Below are 20,874 nucleotides of genomic sequence, written 5' to 3'. Positions count from 1 at the left end.
GGGAAGGTGATTGAGAAGGTGGTTGTGTGGCAGCTTCAGAGGACCTTGCATGAAGTGCATCATCTGGATCCAATTCAGATAGGATTCAGACCAGAATAAATGGGAATAAAATGGCATTAGTCATGATTTTGGATGATCTCTGGCATGGCTGGGATGGGGTTTATGCATTTATCCTTGCCTTAATTGATCTCTTGGCAGCTTTCAATACCATTGATCATGCTATCATTCTGGACTGACTCAGAGGATTGGGGTGGATGAGACAATGTTGTGCTGGTTCACCTTATTTCTCCAGGGTTGGTTCTCCTGCATTGGTTCTCCAGGGTCAGTTCCAATTGGTGATGATTGGGGAGGAAAATTCCCTCCCATGGCCCTTACATTGTATGGTTCCATAGGGTTTGTTGCTGTCTCTACTCTTATTTAACATCTATAGGAGGCCACTGGGTGAGCTCATCTGTCACCATGGGGTGATGTCATACATATTTTCCCCAATGCTGTGAATGTCTTATCCCAGTGTCTGGAGGCTATGAAAGTCTGGATGGGAAATAGGACGCTTCATCTGAACCATGGCAAGGTGTAAGTGGCTTTGGGTTTTTAGGACTATGCCATATTTGGTGCTGGATTAGGTGGCACTGCCCCAAACAGACCTCATGAATAATCTGGAGATCCTCCTAGACCTAGATTAATGATTCCTGCTCAAAATGCACTAGTGGCAGTGGTGGCTAGGAAGATCTTTGCATAGGTTCATATTATCCGCCAGTTGTGCCCAATCCTGGATTTGAGGAGCTTTAGTCACAGATACTCGTGCCCTGGTTACCTCCCAGTTGGACTTCTGTACTGTGTTCTACATAAGACTGCCCTTCAACAGTATTCAGGATTTTCAGCTGGTGCAAAATGTTTCTAGGAGAACACACAATACGCCTCTGCTCCACAAGCTGCATTGGTTGTCAGTTTGCTTCTGGGTCCAATTCAAGGTGCTGGCTTTAACCTTTAAAGCCCTACCTGGCATGGGACCAGGTTATTTAACAGACCAACTCTCCCTGATGACCTTTATCTGTCTTACCAGATCCAGCAGAGAGGCATACTATGGGTCATATCAGCTAGGGAGCTACATTTGGTACGTATTAGACAGTGAGTCTTTTTTGATATGATACCTGGTTTTTGGGAAATTCTTCCCCACAAGGTAAGGCTGGCTTCATCACATTTGATCTTCCGAAAGTCTCTCAATATCTGGTTGTGCCATCCGACCTGGGGACCACAGGAGACAAGTGAATTATTGAGGTGGCCTCCTTATTATTAACATCTTTTTGCCTATATTTTTTTCTTTTTAGCTTTGTTTTTATAGCTTTTTAATATTTTATTATGTTATTGTTCACTATTTATTAATTTAACTACTATTTTAGCCTTGTTGTATGTCACCCAAAGTCACTTGGTGACATAGGCGGCTATATAAATTAAATAAGTGTTTTCCAACTGTAAGAATGGTTCTGAAATGGAACAAGATGCAAGTTCAGACTAAACAGTTTTGGGAGATTTGAAGAAGGAACAGGAGGCTGTGGAATCTAGATAGGAATGGAGAATATTAATTTATACAGTAGGAAGCAGCCACTTGTGACCATTGGGTGCATGGTAATCAAATGTAATAATTATAGACATATTACTGATGGCTTTTTGTGTGTTCTGCTGAAAACATTGTATTCTCTTTTATTGTTATTGATTGATACCTTCTGCTTCGTGAAATAGTTGTTTGACAAGTGATAAACGTCGTAACACACAACTATGCATCAAGATGACTGTTATTTTTGGGAGATCAGGTCCAATCTTACAGGCAGGATTTCCTTCCCCTCCCCAATTTCCCTTTCACCTTTCACCAATTAAGCAAATAATTACTTGGCTTCTGTATGTGTAAATAAATAACTGCGCTTGCATGTTGAACCCAGCGCAGGCAAGTTCAGTAGAAGAAAAACATTCAGGGTAGTTTAAAGTACTTCCCCTTCTGCCCAACTCATGCAATATTTATCAAGGGGCCAGGAGTCAGATGCACTGACCTCTGTGGTTGCTGCAGTTAAACAGCTCCTGCAAGTGTCCCCCCCTCACCCCACTTGCATTCTAATTGCTGTACTTGTCCTTTGGCTCTGGAGGTTTCTTACTGGCAACATTCATGCTAATGGAAGATTATGCTAGGCGGGATGTTCTTTTCTTTTGCCACATCAATAGCAAAGCTGTCTCTGGTGGTATGGATCCAAGTGCCAAAAAAAAATGTCTGCTGAGATTTCTAATGCCCGGGAGAGAATTTCAGCTTTGCTGACAGCAGCTGGTTGTGTGCTGTGTGAGAACATGGGACAAAAGGGTCAGCTGCTGTGTTACTGATATTGTGGAGGTTTCTTCCTTAGCTCTATTGCACTGTGTTACCAAGTTGTCTTTAAAGAACTGCTTGACCCTTCACTGGACGGATATTTGTTCCACTTGACTTTCTGTTTTCTCCTATCTTCTTTTGGAGATTGAAATCAATATTCGCTTTTGGGAGTCAGGCTGATCTTTTGTAGAAGTCTTGACTCCCTACATAGTTGTGTTAGCTGGAAAGGGAATTGATAGATTTGGACAGGTAATAGTGAAAGATACTTTAGGTCTTCAGCTTAGTTTCCCAGAAATGAGCACTGAAAGATGAAGATTGCTTTTTAAATATCAATGATACTAAAGAAGTATAGTTGGCTGGTATATATAGAAGTTCCTAGTTCATTCTTTGTCATTTCCACTGAAATGCTCTACAGATAGGTGAGACATTAGCCTGTAATCTTGACAGTTTGCTATTACTTAGAATATATGGACACATGGCTTATTTGTTATGGACCATATCTGCTTTATATGGATGGCACTGTTGCATTGTTGAAAATCTGGTATCCTTAAAATTTTGTGTTTCATTTGCTTAAAAAAGTAAATCTAGATTTACTGTTATGAAGGTAAGTAAACCATAAGTACCATCTCAAAGCTCTACATTTTGATAAATTGGAATTACTAATTGCTAGTGTAAGATACGAATATAGCGTTTCCCTACACAGTTCTTGTCCGTTCTTCATGATTAGCAAAATAAGAATAAACATTTTAAAATATATAAGGCAGGGTTTGCTGTTTGGAAAAACATCACAGAATTCACTTTTTCATGGCATAGACTACGTGTTCCCGAAGCACAGAATGGTTGATCATTTTAAGGAGAAATAGAAATAATTGATGTATTCTAAGAATTGGGACGTGGTGGCTCAGTGGGTTAGGATGCTGAGCTTGTCGATCAGAAGGTCGGCAGTTTGGCAGGTCGAATCCCGAGTGCCGCATAACAGAGTGAGCGCCTGTTACTCGTCCCAGCTTCTGCCAACCTAGCAGTTCGAAAGCACGTAAAAATGCAAGTAGAAAAATAGGGACCACTACGGTGGGAAGGTAACAGCCTTTGGCGTCTAGTCATGCCGGCCACATGACCACGGAGACGTCCTCGGACAAGCGCTGGCTCTTCGGCTTTGAAACGGAGATGAGCACCGGCCCCTAGAGTCGGAAACGACTAGCACGCATGTGCAGGGGAACCTTTACCTTTACCTTTTAAGAATTGGGAAATATTTTCATTTGATCTTGTTTCATGTCAGTTATATTGTGCTTTTCTATTTAAAATAAATTCAAGTATTATTAAATGAAATAACCCCCCCTGAGATAATGAGCTCCAACCCCCCAGACCTTTCAGCAGGTCATTAAGATTTCATTTTTCACTCAGGTATTGGGCCAGGATGGAGGTTGGGCCCAGTGCATATATATTTGGAATATGAATAGTAACAGTGTTTTGTTTGTTTGAAATAGTTTTATTTTTCTGTGTTTAGTTGTAGTGAGCCATCCAGAGTTACATAAGATGAGCAGGCAAATACATCTTTTTAAAAGAATAAATACAGGTAGTCCTCAGCTTATAACCACAGTTGGGACACAGAATTTCCATTGCTAAGCAAGGTGGCTATTAAATGAATCCTGCCCTATTTAAGACCTTTGTTTTTTTTGCTATGGTTGTTTAGGGAATCACCACAGTTTTTATTGATTGATTGATTTATTGATTGATTGATTGGACTTATATGCCGCCCTATCTCCCGAAGGACTCAGGGCGGCTTACAACAATAAAACAGCTATAAAAAACAGTAATACAAATATTAAAAAAGAATTAAATTACAAAGCCCCATAATTAATTACTAAAACCAATAAAATTAAAACAATATTAAAAAAACCCCATCCTCAGTCCAGGTCGGCCAGTTAAATGAATCATATGGTTGTTAAGCAAATCCAGCTTCCCCATTGACTTTGATTTTCTGGGAAGGTCGCACTTGGTGATCATATGACCCCAGACATGCAACCATTGTAAATATATGAGAGTTGCCAAGTGCCCGAATTTTAATCACATGACCATGGGGATGCTGTGATGGTTTTAATGTTGGTTTATATATTTAAAATATTGACAATAGTGCAAATTAATTAATTTTGATGACTGCTCATTTCAAATAAGTGACACTGGGCAGCAAACAATCATAAAATCAATTAAAAGCAATAACAATATGGTACAAAATAATTATATATGGCAATTGAGAAAAGTTGTCATCATAGTTGCTAATGCAGTGGTTGAGCTACTGTAGCAGCTGCAAAAGCCCCATCCACTTCCCCAGATTCAGTGGGATTGAACTCCCCCCAGATGACCCTGAAAGATTTAGCCCCCATAACCTCTATTGATTCTGCCCTAAGGGCAGAGCCCAACAAAGAATGAATATGAGTGACTTTATCAGCCAGATGCACAGTATATACCTCACAACAATCTGTAGGTGAATCTCAGTATTACTCTCTCCAAGGAGGGGCCAGCTCACTCAGTATAGGGCTGCTGAGCGACTGTCTGTGAATGCAGTAGGTCAGGAGCTGAGAAATAAGAGTAGGCTCTAATAACAGCTGTAGCTTGTGTTTGATTGATGGTGTGCTCTCTTTAGGTTTCCCAATTCTTCTACATACCATATAGGGAATTACAAGGAACTGTGGGCATGGAGATGCTACTGAGGTGTGATTTGGTCCAAAGCCATGGTTGCTCTCCCATTCCAAGAAGCCACCAAGGTTTTGGCTGGACCTTGTAGCAGACCTTTCAGAATAATTTCCAGCTCCCTCTGGAACCCAATCGGGTCCATCTGTCACCTGGTGATCGTAATTTCTTAGCAAATGTGATGCTATATAAATATAAATATTTATAACATAAAAAAGCAAAATTTACCTTTATCCATCTTTGAAACGTTACCTCACAGAAGCAGCTGTGCACTGAAATTTAATCACTGCTTACTTTATTGTGATGCCTCCCTTCTCCCTTTCCTCTTCCTTATGTTATATATGCCACCCAACCAAATTGCTTTCTGTCCTATTTGCTAGTGGAGCATGAGTCTCTTTTTACATAATCTTCTGTCTAGAGCAGGGGTGTCAAACTCAGCACGTCACGTGATGTGTCGCAACATATCTCGACTTTTTTCCCCCTTGCTGGAGCTGGGATAGGCATGACTTCCACATGACGCATCCGGCTCATAGCCTGACAGTTTTTTTTAAAAAAAAATTAATCCCATTTATATCCCGCCCTTCTCCGAAGAGTCAGGGTGGCTTACAATTTAAGCACAAACCAATGTGCTTAGCAAAAAGTTTGACACACCTGGTCTAGAGACATCAGAGTAACATTTGTAGGGGAAATTGTGCAATAATCTTCATTTTGTCATTATTGGCCTGATGGTGCCAACTACTGAATTTGTGCCTCAGAAATACATATAGGATGAAGAAAGTGGCTTGTCCTTTGCCTTTGTTACCATTGGAAAGGATTGGGAGAAGAATATGGAAGGAAAAAATTATATTCAGCTTCTCAGTAGTAAAACGTAGAACAGCAATGAAGGAGTAGGAGTGTGAAATAGAATGGCTTTCAGTGGCAGCTATTATTTGGGGGGGGGAATGTATATTGAGGTGCCCCCTGTGATTTGGCATTCTGCTTACGTAGGAAAAAAGTTTGTGTAGAAGATTTTCAGAAGTTGAGGCAAATGTACAGTATGTGTGCCACAATAATGTTGCAGTATACAATCTGGATCAGCAACCAGAGGTTTAGTCTTCCGAACTTTTGGATTTGTGCTGGTCCTCTGGATGGGCTCCAGCACGAGTCCGAAAGCTCGGAAGACTAAACTTCTGGTCCCAGTGGCTGACTCAGGTTGGATTTTGAGCTTAATTCCTGGTGAATTCATAGATATATTCCTGAATTTTATTTATTAATCAATTTTTATTTATTAATCAAATTTATATAGCTGCCCATCTCACTGAAGGAGACTTTGGTGGGCAAACAAGAATCGGATAAAAATATAAAAGAGAACACTTCTTTTTAATTTTTTTAACTTAATTTTTCAATCTACATTACAGCTTTCCTGATGAATTTCCATCCAAATACTAATCAAGCCTAAACCTGCTTAACTATTTCTTTTGGATCGGTCAAGGTCACTTAGGGGCTCATCCACAGGAAGATTGGTAATTAGTTGTGAGAAGAGGATTCATTTGTGGGTCCTGCAGAGCAAATACTGCTCTTGCTTAGTTTAGGGAATTCTGACTGTCGTTGGAAATTATGGATGACAATATTCCTGGATTACTTGTTGGGTATGTTTGCTTGAGACTAAATTGAAAAATCTACAAATGTTTGTGAGAAAGGTTTAGCTTCTAACACCCTTTCAGAAGCAGTACTTCATTAGCATCTCTTATCAATCAATAGAGTCCTTTGTGTCTGACACAAAAAAAATGACATATATTTGCGTCATTGGGAAGCAGTTTGAGTCCTTATATCATTGAGATATTGCTAGTTTGCAGCAGACAAACAGAAATGGAATATTTATGTTTTGTGTCACATCCTTTTGTGCATGATGCTAACATATAACTTAGATCCTGGCTAAACTGTAACATGTTGAGGGTAGAGATTTGGGAGATCTCTTCATGTTAGTGGGAAAGCTGACTACTCTGCTAATTTAAAAACTTCTCAGTAAGTATGTTGTTTTCTGTGGCAACCACTTGTAGATGGATACCAAAGCTTTCTCTCTGATTGATTGGATGCTACTAAGATGATTTCCCAAAGTGATTAAGTCTGCTGTGGAGATATGGAAACTAGCTGCAAGTAGTCTTGACAGAGGGACTTTTGATGACCCAGCAGAGCTGAGAAACTCATTTATCTATTTCACACAGTCACAAAGATATCATACTATCAGTACATTATTAAAACTTGCGGTAAAATTTGTAAGCATTGCAGGTCTTTTACCTTATATCATGTAGGAAGAGAGATGTGTGGGACTTGTGAAAATTCTGGATTCTATGTAGGAAACAGGCCAAACAGCACAAAACAATTAATGGATCCAAGTTTGACATCAGGGCTCAAAACCAAGAGAAAGCCATATCAGATACACTCCAGTACAGATCTCAAAGTAGCCTTGATAAAAAGAAATTTAACCAGCACATTTAAGTGAGAGATTTCTAAACTCACATACATCAAAAGGTTTCAGGGTATTTCTGGAGGTCCCAACAAACACAATGAATATTTAACATATTACAATTGTTAATTGATAAGATACACTTTATCTTATCATAATTGATAAGCTAATTTATCTCATATGTAACCTATATCTGCATAAACCCCATCTTCTGTTTCCTCTGCTCCCACAGTTCAATTTTGACATCTGTTGCATTTGATGAAGAGCTGTAACTCACATAAACCTAATTTGTGTTAGTCTGAAAAGGTGCTATCAGACTCCTCCTTATTTTTATCTTATATCTATACATCTTAGGTTTTTGAGTGTTGTGTAATGTAAATGTTTGCTTTTTAAGTACACCTTTAGGACCAAAATAAAAAATAATGTGCTTACAAAAATTTATGCCGTAATATACTTTGCAGTTTTAATTAAATTCAAGTTATCAAGATCCATAATTTAGCATTTAATTCATAAACTGATGGTTGTTAAATGCACCTAGCATTGAATATTAAGCCCGTATCTTTCCAAGTAAATAATTATCCTTTTCTATAGTAATTGTCGTTGTTGTTGTTGTTATCTTGTATCTCCTTAATCAAAGCAATGCATAGCTTTCTCATTGGCTGTTTTCCACTTTGCACCAAAGATTCATTCTAGATTAGCAGCAATGCTATGTGTATCTTGAGATGGTAAATTACATTTGAGGAACAGTAGTGTTTTATAGATACAACATGTATTTGACATAGTCATGTCTTTTAAATTTTCCAGACAGATGAGTGCTATGTGGTAGCCTTGAAGGCATGCATGGCCACAATTTTGCTACCTTGTTTATAAAATGCAACATAAATGTTGTATGATGTTGAGATGCAGGAAGAGATTGTGTCATTTCACTTCCTCATTTTTCTGTAACATTATCTTCAGGTCGTTTGTATGCAATTTAGAAGGTTTTCTGCAAGGCTTCCTTAGCTATTAGATGATTGCAGGATGGTATATTAATATTTTAAACATAAAAATATTAAAACAGGATGTAATCTTTTAAAGAACATATCTTGAATCTGGAGGCAGGCAACTTTCTTCCTCCTACTATCTGTGTAGAAGGATCTTTGCGAAGGCAAATATAACAGTAATTTAAATATTTTTAGAACATGACCACACTGAGTTCTATTAAAAGCTGAGACCTGATCTGTAAGATTGAATATTTTCTCCCAGTTTTAGAAAGGAGAAATTCTCTAAAGATACCAGCTTGGTACTAACTCTATTTAATTTTAGGTTTCTGACATTCCAAACGTAACAGATGGACAATAACCATCTATGATTAGCTGGGAGACCTGCACATTAATTTTTCATACAGTAGGAGCACCTGAGTGACTGAATTCAATTACAAGCTGCCTCCCTTTCTTGTTGGGCCCCCCTTTCCCTCCCCCTGTTATTAATGTGGCACCTCCATAAAAGAAATGGAGGGACCTGTTGAAATGTGAAACTCTTATTTCTTAGCATGACCCCCTAGATAATTAGGGTTAAATTGATATGCTATCACACTGGTGACACATTTTATCTGCCTCTGTTTGTACAAGAGGATACAATGGTGGAGGAAGGACCAATTTGTGTCCTCCTTTAACTAACCAGACTGAGATAAAAGGTGTCACTAGGATGATAACGTCCTCGCCTTGCACTCTTTTATTGTTGCTCCATTTGCTCCCACCCCCCAAATCCTGCTCTTTCATTCTTTCAATACTCTCGGCCATATTTTAGCTCCATGCCATTGCATAATGATGCTCTGCTAAATGTGCGTGTGCTATCTGAAACTCTGGCTGACAGCCTTGCCCGATAACCAAATTCCTGGCCATCTATCACTTGCTTGCCTCTTCTCAACTTAAGGAAAGTGATAACCAAAGCATGGCTGTTTATCACTGCAAGCTGGCCTCTTCTTTTCCAAATGGAAGAAAAGAGAGATAGAAGGCCTTACCTCCAATTTTCATAACCATTCCTTCTCGTTTCAGAATGGCAAAACTGCCATGTACTGCCAAGAAGACCTCCTTGACATGATTCTGGCTTGTAATTTTGGTGCAAAAATATTTTTTTAATTTAATAACACCAGAAAAATAATATTGTATTGTATTGTATTTATATCTAGCTGTTTAGCTATCGGTAATTTATCCTGTTCAAAAACAGCTTAATGCCTTTGTAAGTTAGAGATGGAGTTTTATTAAATGTCTCCTCAGTTGTTATCAGAGAATGGTATGTATCCATGCACACATGCATACTCACATTGCGGCTGGGGAGTGGTGAGGGGAATTGGGTTATGTAAGCGATGAGCTGGCGTGCATGCACACACGCACACATCTCAACTTGCGTGAGTTGGGCTGCACACACATGTGGACGTGCACCAGCCCGCTACTCACGCAAGTCAAGCTGTGTGCACACTCATATCCCAGCTCACTGGTCACACGATCCAGTTCCGAATAGGCCACGGCCCAGTAGGGGGCTGTGGCCTGGGGGTTGGGGACTGCTGTTATAGAACATAATTGGAAATTGCAAAATGTAAATAAGTGCAAATATATTCTTTTTTTTTATTGAAAAGTTTTAAAAATACAATTTTCCTTTAAGAGTCCCCCCTTCCCCCTCCCTCCTCCCCCCTCCCTACCTCCCCCCTAAGCCCTTCCCCCCCTCCCCCCCCGACTTCCCAGAGCTAAATACAAGGTATATGTATAAAAAGCAATCATAAACAATCATATACTAACAATTATAAACTCTAAAATCCATCACTCTCTAGCTTATATAGGATAAAACAAATAATAATAATATTAAATATGTATAAAAAGAAACTAAGATAAGAAAAGAAAAAAAAAACGAAAGAAGACTTATTCAAATGCTACATAAAACTTCTTAACCCTATACTTGTTCTGGATAAAATCAATCCATTTTCTCCATTCCATAATATAGCGTTCTTGCGAATGATCTTTCAAATAAGTGCAAATATATTCTGTTCTCTGGAAAATACAGACTTGATGTCATGCCTTGTATAGTAGGAGCCATGAAAAATCAGCCTATCTTTGTATTGAGTAAGACTATATAATTTTTATATAATGAATATATGCCAGTGATGGACATGATAATAATGCCTGATATCTTGTCTCCATGGTGAGATGCTAATGGGAATGTCCAACAGTATAATGTGGGCCTAATGTCACTATTAGTGTTTTCTGGTGAGACTGGTCTATCAGGGTAACCTGATCTACTCCAAATGTGGGACGGAGCATACTTCTTCTGCTTTCGCCTTTCAGCCTCAGTCTAGGAGCCTTCACAGGCAGTCAGTCGCTTCTGTGACAGACTATTTGTGTGTTAAATTTGAATTTTACTGACAATTTCCCTTTAATTCCCTTTAATTTTTTGTTGGTAAAATTCAAATTTAATGTCACTATGCTATACAATACAGGAACTAGTACTATAATTCACTGATTACGGTATATAAGTAGTATCTAATAGCTTTCAATAGTACTATTCTCCATAGAGTTGCTTAACTGTCTTTTAAAATAATCTATGTTGATGGCCATATACACATTTTGTCTTAGAAAACAAGAAGCTTGACTCTGTGTGGAAAACAGTTTTTCCTTTTCTCTCCTGAAATTCTCAACCTTCAGCTTTATTCAGTAGCTGATTTCTATGATAAGACGAGGGAAAAAGAAATCTATCCACTTTCTCCACATTTGTAAAATTCTGTTCCTTTTTAATTAGTATTTTTAATTTAAAATATTTGTAGACTTTCTTTGTAGATATATTGTTCCACCCCCACCCCATCCCCAAAGGGTTCATTTGTCTTTTCTATAAAGTACTTTTTAAAATTTCCTATATGGATTCTGAAATACATAGTGATTGCAGTTTGGTCAAGTGGTAAGGGCACCCGGCTAGAAAACTGGAGACTCAGTTCTAATCCTACTTTAACCGTGAAAGCCAGCTGGGTGACCTTTGGCCAGTCACTCTCTCTCAGCCCAACCCACTTCAAAGGGTTGTTGTGGGGAAAATAGGAGGAGGAAGAAAATGTTTTGGATATATTCGCTGCCTTGAGTTATGTGTAAAAATAATAAAGATGGGATACATATAAATAAAAAATAAATAAAATATATTGCCTTTGAATCACTGTTTTGACGCCTGGTTACTCTCTGACAAGTTCATGCCGTTTTCTTGGCAAGATTTTTGAAAGTGGTTTGGATTGCCATAGATGTCTTCAAGTCAGGGATCCCCAACCTGTGGGCCATGGCCCACTCACTACCAGGCCGTGGCCTATTCACAACTGGTTTGTGTGGGTGGTAGGCTGACATGCACACGAGCGGCGAGCACTAGCACTTGCAGCCCCATTTGTGTGAGCGGCTGTCACGTGGGCCTGCCCCTCGCACAAAACCATGCCCTCTTTCCCCCCTCTCCCCACACCGGGCCGCCAACCTGGAAAGGTTGGGGAACCCTGCTTTAGGTAATCATATGTTGCTAAGCCTTTCTGATAGTTTGATCTGAAGATTACTGTGATAATAAAGAGTAAAAGAGTCCTCCAAGATAAGGACAAACTTGGATCCAGTTTATGCCAGAACTTTATTAATGTAAAAAGGATGCATAGAAGATAATGTATTCTAATCCATTGACTTGGAACGGGAGAATAGAGTGCCTGTTAGAGATACCCAGGACTGGATATTTTGTAAATGCAGAACATTTAAGGCAGGGTTGGGCTGCCTTGTATTGGCTAAGATCACATTTAACATTTGGGAGAAGCTTGAGGACTCCAGTAGGTGAGATGGTGATATAAATTGGCAGGGCCAGTTATTTTGCTTTTGTTGTCCTGGGTGGAGGTTTTAGTTCTGTTAAGGTTGTACGTGGGCTTGTACCTAGAGATTTTAAGTGTTTCCTGCTTCAAATGACAGAAAGGTATTATCATTACTTTTTGACAGTTTTGATTAAGAAAAGCCTAAGGACTTTATAAAGAGACCGATGGTGTGCATGTTCCTCATCTCTGTATTAAGGGGAGAAATGTATCCAACTATATCAATCAATCTTGTTTTTGAAGAGAAGCACATAATTCTAAATTCAGTGAAACCAACTGTTAGTGCTTGCTTAGCTGTAGAGCTGAGGTAGCGGAAATTTCAACAGGAAAGTTACCTTCCAGTTATACTGAATAACGCTGCCTCATTGCAGCCATTTTGGAATGTTGTCTGTGGATGATTGGAATTGTACATCAACACAGTTTAAGGCTAAAAGATAGGGGATGTCACCAACTCCTCACTATCTCTGCCTTGCTCAATCTCTTCTCCCTCCTTTTTTCTGGAAAAAAATCAGTTTAAGGAGCACAGTTTACATCAAAGTGCTGGGTGCAAAGAGCATGCTTGATTTGCATATCCAATTGCTTGGATTGAAGTAATTACCATGTGTAAATGGATCTATTAATCACTTATTTAATTAATTTTTGGTCTTTCCTATGGCCACCTAATTCATACCCAATCCAGCATTCAAAGCATATCTAAAAATCTTTAGCAAAGCATTAATAAGCAATACGACCTGTTAACTACCCCATATCAATCAAGTTGATTGAGTATAAATGAATTTACATTCTAAACTAATGGCTGCAATGTCCATTCTTTTCTCCACCAGCAGCAGAAAGCTGTATATGTGTATGTGTGTTATGGGTTATGTAGCAGGTGTATTGACCTGAATCACAAAGTTCGGCACTTGTCCCCTTTTGTTTGCTTCTGAAGACAGAAATAGGAGAACTGTATTTCATATTGCAGGATGTTAAATGTTTGTGCCTTGCTTACATATGCTTATTCTGGCAAACTCTTGTTCTGATGATTTTAAATCTATGAGGTATTAAGCCTGACTAGTGTATTTAAACTTTTATCGAAACAAGGGACAATTCAAGATGAATCTTTTCCTCAGCCCCCAGCATTGCTGTGTTGAATGGCTTTTCCTTCTCCCTCAAAAACGTGCTACTTAGAATCGTGGCTTTGTGTATTTACCTCCATTAACTTTAAATACCCTGTTCAGACTGATGCAAAATGTTTTGAGTGATAGCTCTGGGAAATGACATAGCCAAGTCATTTTACAACTCATTTCATTGAGTACATCTATTAGTCAATAAAGGGATTGTATGACACAAGAAAATACCTATTGCAAGCCATAAAACAAATATAGAGAGTTGTCATAATATCTGTGGGATTGTGTATCATTGTAAATGATGAATCTGGCACATGAAATGAGAGGATATTTAAAGTATATTACTCTTTAAAAACAAACAACCAAATAAATATATGTTGTAAGCACTCCCGAAGTACTTGTAATAGTTTTCAATTTGTTTGTCTCTTACTTCCTAAAAATTCAGAGAAGTGTGAGGATTTGTCTTTCATTTGGAGTTGGCACTGATGGTAAATGATCCACTATTTTACAACATTGTTGTTAATATAACGGGCTAGCACAAAAAAGATTTTTTGGGGGAGGGGAAATGTATGATCTGTTGGTTCCATCTGATTTAACACATTTTTCCTTTCATGGTTTTTGTAAAATATAATTTAGATTTCTGTAATTTGTATTATAACTAAATTTTAATTATTTTGTATTTTCAAACTGCAGCTGTATTTGTTTTCCAATGAAGGAATGGAGGTGAGGGAGAAATAGTGCCAGTAAAGAAGATTGATCATCACAGAAATATTTCTGTGCACCTACGTTCTGTGCAACTCCTTACGAAATATTTTTCTTTTTTCTTTTTCACTGTCCCATTCTACCTTTTATAGGACAATTAATGTTTAATTTTAAATACAATAGTAAGTTAATAATGAATATCTGAAAGACTAGAGAGACTGTCCACCCATAATGGTAGCCAATTTGTGAATAGGTAAAGACCTTGAGGCAACCATTTTCTTTGTTTAATAATTTGCTTTCAAAATGGTTGGGAATCTCTCAACTAGAGAGTCACCTACTCCTAAGAAGACTGGGGTTTGGGCTGAATTACAGATGGTGTATTCCATTATTTCTCCTTTCTTGGGCACTTAAGACTGTTCTACTTGAACCAACCTGCTCTTTTTCTTACAGGTTACCTGGACAATGCCAGTACTTAGGGCTTCCAGTTGCTGATTACTTCAAACAGTGGATTAATCTCAAAAAGGTACTTTCATTGCTGATATGTCTCTCTTGCCCTCCCCATCTCAGGCTTTGTTGTCTCCATCATTTCCCCTTCCTTCTATAGTACTCTCCTTCTCTTCTTCCTTCAGGGTGGTATTTAATAAGCGCTGCTGTTTTGCATTGAAATGAGGAGTTATTTTCTCAGAACCTGGGTGAAGCAAAGTTCCTATTGTATTTCTCCTAATAGAGTCTTACTGTACTTGATGGAATATGGTCTGCAGCTGGAAAATCTCATTGTGGCCATCCTGATATAGCCCCTCTATGCATAATAACTTAGCATTTGCTAGGATAGGCTGGGTCAATTGGAGCATATCTAAATCTTCCTTCCCTAGAATTTCTAACTTTCCACTCCCTCCTCCCTGCCCCAAATATTAGCTAGCTAATATTTTTAGCCTTTAAAATACTGAAAGACTTTTTGTTTTATTCAATTCAACAAAACTACCACTGAATTTCTTTTCTTTTGTAATTAAGTGACTATAGTTACAGCTGCTGAGCTATGGATGCCTCCTTCATTTTTTGGTGCACACTTTATTGTTGGATTACTCAGATATCTTACCTTTTTCTAAAATGTTTTTTTTATGAGCCCATATAGATTAATTTGTGACTCCATCCCACTGAACTCAGCTCCTTCTATTATGCACTTAGGAAGTGGAAATTGGCAGAAGAATGAAGAAACTGTGCAGCACGTAGACGTGCGGCAAAATTATTTTGTTTGAATCATGGTATAAACAAATAGGATAGTTTTGCATTTTAAATTCTATTTTCATGTTGAAATTACTGATAGTACTGTTTCTCATTTTATTTGTTACATAAAAAAATCTAAGCAGTTATAGAAGGAAAATTAGCATAATCTGTTTTGTCAATTCGGAGTAGGGCACAAGTGTAATGAGGGAGAAGCTGGCAGCATATGCCTTCTTAGTTTGACAAGGATTTTCTTCATTCCCTGCTGTCAGAGTAAACTCCTAGTTTATCATGAAAGTATGCTGGGGATTTTGTGCCACTCAGTAACCATTAAGAATTGTCACTTGAGGTTCACTAAACTTCTGGTGAATGTATATAAATGAGATAACTAATCAATATTGATGGATGTATCAAGAAGAAAAATAAAATATCCCTGTATGATAACATTTGATATGAGCTACCTAAAACTCTTTGCTGTATTGTACTTCTTGCAATGTTTTGCTTTCATTTGGGCTATTGACTTTTTGTTTTAAAAGTCTGACTTTCATATAATCCATTCTTACATTCCAATGGAAGAAAATATTTTTTCTAAGAAAAATAGCTTCATATATAGAGCTTAGGTTATAATTCACGTGGGTGGGGTGGTTGTATCTTAGAATGGGGACAGCACAAAATCTCAGGATAGAGATGTAGTAGAGATCAGAGTAGAGATCACAGGAGAAATAACAGTTGGGGTTAACATCGGTTGTAAATCACTTGCTTTCTTATCAGATAAGATGACTCATGCTGACTTGGTTAGAGGGATGTGAAGCATATTTGCTGTGCTTAGTATAGGAAGAGTAGAATTTGACTTTGTGCCAAGTCCTCACATTTTCTAGTCTCTGAAGTGACTTCATTGACTCTTCAATTTGAAAAATCTCCTTCTCATGGAAAAGTTCTCACTTTTCTTCTAGCTTCTTGTGCACCAGGCTTTCCCTTTGCTGACTTGTCTATGGTCCAAAGACAGCCACAAATAAAAACTTTAGTTGCTAATTAGAGTAAGTAGACTAGAGCCAAAATTCCAATGAAGAATGTGTTCAGATGGCTAAGTTTGAGAAGGACATCACATAGTCTTTTCGTCAAATTTCAGTGTGATTGTGTTATATTAAATCTTGTCTATTCTGTGAGGTGAATATTGTTTTAAATCGAGTGGGTTGATTTATCACTTCTATATTATTGGGTATTCTTCAGGTCATTTTTTTAAAACAAATTTCCAAGAAGGGTGTGTAAGATATCTCTATATTGTTTTCACTTTCCCAAAGATATAGCGATTTTGAAAGATAATGGAGAATAGGGAGAGACTGGAGGGAAGAAAACCATGAGCATGGTGTGTGGGGAGAAAAAATGGAACATGCATGGTAGGTAGTGAATGGTAGTAAGGGAGAAGCCAAGAGAGTGTAATGGCTAGCAAAGGTTAGCATATCTTTCTGCTGCTGATGTGGTCATCTTTCAGAATTACTAATCATAACATCATAAGGGAGATTGGAAGAAAATATTTAAGAAATAACAGCAGCAACTCACCGTGGAATATGTCTAGGAGTGGAGAAAGAAGCTTTGCTACTGTGTCTTGAAAACAGTTCTTTTGGAGACCTTTAATCATTCATAGATTTTATGCCCTGGTTCTGTATCTAGTCATTGGTAAAATAACTGGTGACTCAGAAAGGCTTGCTATTTGATTGGGAAGTACTATTCTTAGAAAAGGTCAAGGCACCTGTATTTTCATTGTTTCCTATTATTTACACTAGAACTTAGAGGAAACTGATTCATTCCTTGGGACCTTGCATGACTTGATATGCTATGGTTGCATGAGAAGCTGTCCATTTCCTCACACCTAGCTGTCAGATCCCATCGTCCATCTTGACTATGCAAGAAAGGAAAGAAATGCCAGCATGCAGAGGTTAATAGTAGGGCTGTGCAAAGTACTCAGAGCAACAACGGGTGTGAAGCACTTTGGTGAAAGTGAAACACTCTTCTTTGTAATATGGAGACAGCTGCATCCATTGGTAAGCTGGGAATAGCTGCTTTGAAAGCTGTCCCAGTCATCTCCATATGTATGCACACGTACACCTACTTTGCTTTGCTAGCAGTTTCAACAGAATTTGGGCATATCCACCTGCAAACACTTTGGAAGAGCCTTGAGCCACACCAAGCCTTTCAGGAATTGCTGCTGGCTTAGTACTTTGAGTTTGCACTTACATCAGTGCACTTCACAAAGCAACCTCTTGAATGCTCTGCCCAGTCGTATTAATGGCAACTTGATACTTAGTGCAGTGAACGAATAAAACCCAAGATTTTAGGATAAATACAATCCTTGTTCATGGCTGCACATGTTGTCAGAAGTTTTATTTTTCTTTGTCCTCAAATGCTTCTTCTTGTCAAATCATATTGCAATCTTGCATTTTTAATGTCACTGAACTAACATGTATCTTTTGTAAGTCATCAGCTTACTGAGGACTTGGACAGAGAGTTTATCAGATTTTATGCCTTGTTCAGCTCAAGCTTTAGCAATGCTGACCAAAATATGGATGTTTTAAGAATGTTTGTGTGTATCCGATTTTCCCTTAAACTCTGCCTACTGCCAGTGTTGAGTTATTTGCTGAAACCTTTTTACTGTGTCTTTACTTCTGCTATAGTCAAAGGCAGTGTTTACCATTGCAATTAATAGTACTTTTATCATCAAAATACGCAGTACAGATTCCTCAGACAAGAGAAACTCTTTTTGTCTGCAAATACTATGAGCATCGATGATGTTGCATAAAAGATTGGTAGTAGCAGTTGCCATATAATAAAATGCAGTTCCTCAGGCTGTGTAATAAACAGCTTTGATTACAGGGAGCAAAAGGGATGTTGTCATACAAACAAAACAGCCTTATTCATCACCAGTACTATCTCCATCTATCCACTTAATATATTACTATATTATTCCTGTGTGTTCCCACCTCAAAGTGGTATATAAATAAAAAAAAAACAAATACAAGAATAAAGTATGTTAAATTAAAACAATATAAAAATATTTTCATTAAATGGAGAGGTAGAAAGTAAAAAAAAACCATTACACAGGCAAGACCTATGTATTTGAAGACAGAGATTTGTAAAAACATAATGATAGGTACCTCTTGGATTTGGGTAGGAGTTTAGTCCAAAGAGGAAGGGCTACCACTGAGAAGACTCCTCTGCAAAGCTCTGCAGCTGTGGAACAAGCAGCAAGATCTCCATAAGTAACACCAGATGCCTGCAATTAGTGCAGGTTCGAGTCCCACCAGGCTCAAGGTTGACTCAGCCTTCCATCCTTCCGAGGTAGGTAAAATGAGGACCCAGATTGTTGGGGGCAATTAAGCTGACTTTGTAATAATGCCGCTTGGGGTGTGTGTGAAAGCCCTAACAAGCAGGCATATACATAGAATGAAGGCTACTGCTAAGCTTGTAAGCCGTCCTGAGTCTTCGGAGAAGGGCGGGATATAAATGGAATTAAAATAAAATAAATAAATAAATATGGCCAGATCTGTAATGGAGAGTGATAATTCTGTTTTTAACAAGCAAAATGGTTATTTCCACAGTTTTAACATCCCCATGGTCAGGTGCTTCACTCAACAAACTGGTCTCTGCATTTTCCACCAATTGCACCTTTGGATCAAGGATATTCTCACATATGTGCATTAAACTAATGTAAGCAACAGTAATTAGACTGTCCTTGAACTAAAAAGGATGGAAACTTTCTAAACAAAGTTCATATATTAACTGAATATATAGACAGGCCTGCTCATTTGGGCCTTCAGTAATAGTGAGCTTTCCTAATTTTGGAAAGTATAACTGTATTTTAAAACAGGCAGTTGTCACTTGCCATATCAAGAAACATACAACCTATAGTCTATATTGTCAGGATTTAGTTTCAGTTCTTGGGTTTATCATTATTTCTTTGCTTCAGAATATGTATAATCTCCCCTGATTCAGATATTAAACAGAAGGAGAGCTGAATGTCATCAGCACATTCATAACATCTTACCTTTTTTTTTAAATGACTGGTCCTAGTGACTTCATACAGAGCCTTCAAGATATCTTGGGCTCAGTATTATAGGAAAGAGAAGTGGATGGGGACAGTCTTTACTGAGAAAATCATGATACACAACTACAAAAACCCAGGCTGTTACAAAAACAGTTCTATTGTGCAGAGCAAATGGTTTCTTGATTTTTACCTAGCACTACTAGTGTAGTGCATGTTACAATTGAACAGTAATGCCAAATACAACAGTAATGCCAAATATACAATAGTATATTTTTTAGCACAGGTAGACATTTCTAAGGTTTGGGACACTTTTGTCATAATATGCCTCCTTGAATTGCATGCATATGCTCTGCATAATTGTGTTCACTGGAATATCAGAATTCAAGCTATATATCAAATGACAGCATGGAGTTGACTGGAAAGATTAGTTATGCACTGGCACACACTTTATGCAAAAATTTTCCAGAAGATTGGTGCTTGCCTGGACCTCTTCATGTCTTTTTGCTGGTTCTGTTGGAATTCTTGCTTTAGGATATGAAATTGTGGCTTTGTTTGAGAACTTAAGAGTTTAAACCTGTTATGACTCCACTGAATATGTTAGCACTTTTTGAAATTAAATTTCAGAACATAAAAGAGATAGTAAAATTAGAAAATAAACAAAGAACCACAAGGAAAAGATATAGGAAGAAAGGCTAAAGATTAGGACTTTCTTGTAAAATTCTGTCTTATCTGTTAATATTCCAAACAGAAGTATATAAAATCATGGATAAATAAAACAAAAAGATCCAAGAATCAGATCTTGAGTGACCAGTAAATTTCCAATGCAATTAAAAAGCAGCAGGTTTAACTGAAGCATATAAACTATTTTCACAAGGCTCATGGTTTATGTGGAGGAGTCTGTTCTCAGTTCTTGGCAACAACAACAATAAAACCCTCTGGACAAATGAACAGAAGATAACAGTATCAATTGGCCTTTTATTAGGATGTGATGGGCATCTATCCTAATGCTTAGGACATCTCTAAACTTGAAAATTAGTGATTAGAATGGGATGACTAAGAGTATGCTGTTATATTTAGTGGAGCATCTTTATCAGACTGGATACAATATAAGTTGGTTGAATTGTTGGTTTGATCAAAGCATTAAGTTTATATATTTTAAGGTAAAGGTTCCCCCGCACATGCGTGCTAGTCGTTTCCGACTCTAGGGGCCGGTGCTCATCTCCATTTCAAAGCCAAAGAGCCAGCGCTTGTCCGAGGACGTCTCCGTGGTCATGTGGCCGGCATGACTATAAATAATAAACCTTTATTGTCAAAGTACAACATGTGTACATTGAGATTAGCTGAGCCTCCTCCCGTGCTCTCCCCCCCCCCCAACACACAGTGACAACAAACCCTCCATCCCACCACACTATGTGAACCAACTACACCACACACCGGCCTCCCAAGTCAATTCTGCATAAGATTATGTCC

The 20,874-nt window shown here is 38.1% G+C and overlaps 1 protein-coding gene across 1 annotated transcript in view; it reads left to right on the top strand.

Annotated features, from left to right (window-relative positions):
- Positions 1 to 20,874, top strand: part of ERI3 (ERI1 exoribonuclease family member 3) — a 249,715-nt gene that overhangs the window by 77,342 nt on the left and 151,499 nt on the right. The window contains exon 6 of the mRNA XM_081322277.1: positions 14,592 to 14,664. Coding sequence (XP_081178403.1) covers positions 14,592 to 14,664 — 73 coding nt within the window. The remainder of the gene's footprint in view (positions 1 to 14,591; positions 14,665 to 20,874) is intronic.

This window comes from Vipera berus (assembly GCF_964194415.1).
Source record: "Vipera berus genome assembly, chromosome: 3".
NCBI classification, from domain to species: Eukaryota; Metazoa; Chordata; class Lepidosauria; order Squamata; family Viperidae; genus Vipera; species Vipera berus.
The sequence above is the reverse complement of the archived record's forward strand: the minus strand, read 5'-3'. Positions and strand labels throughout refer to the sequence as shown.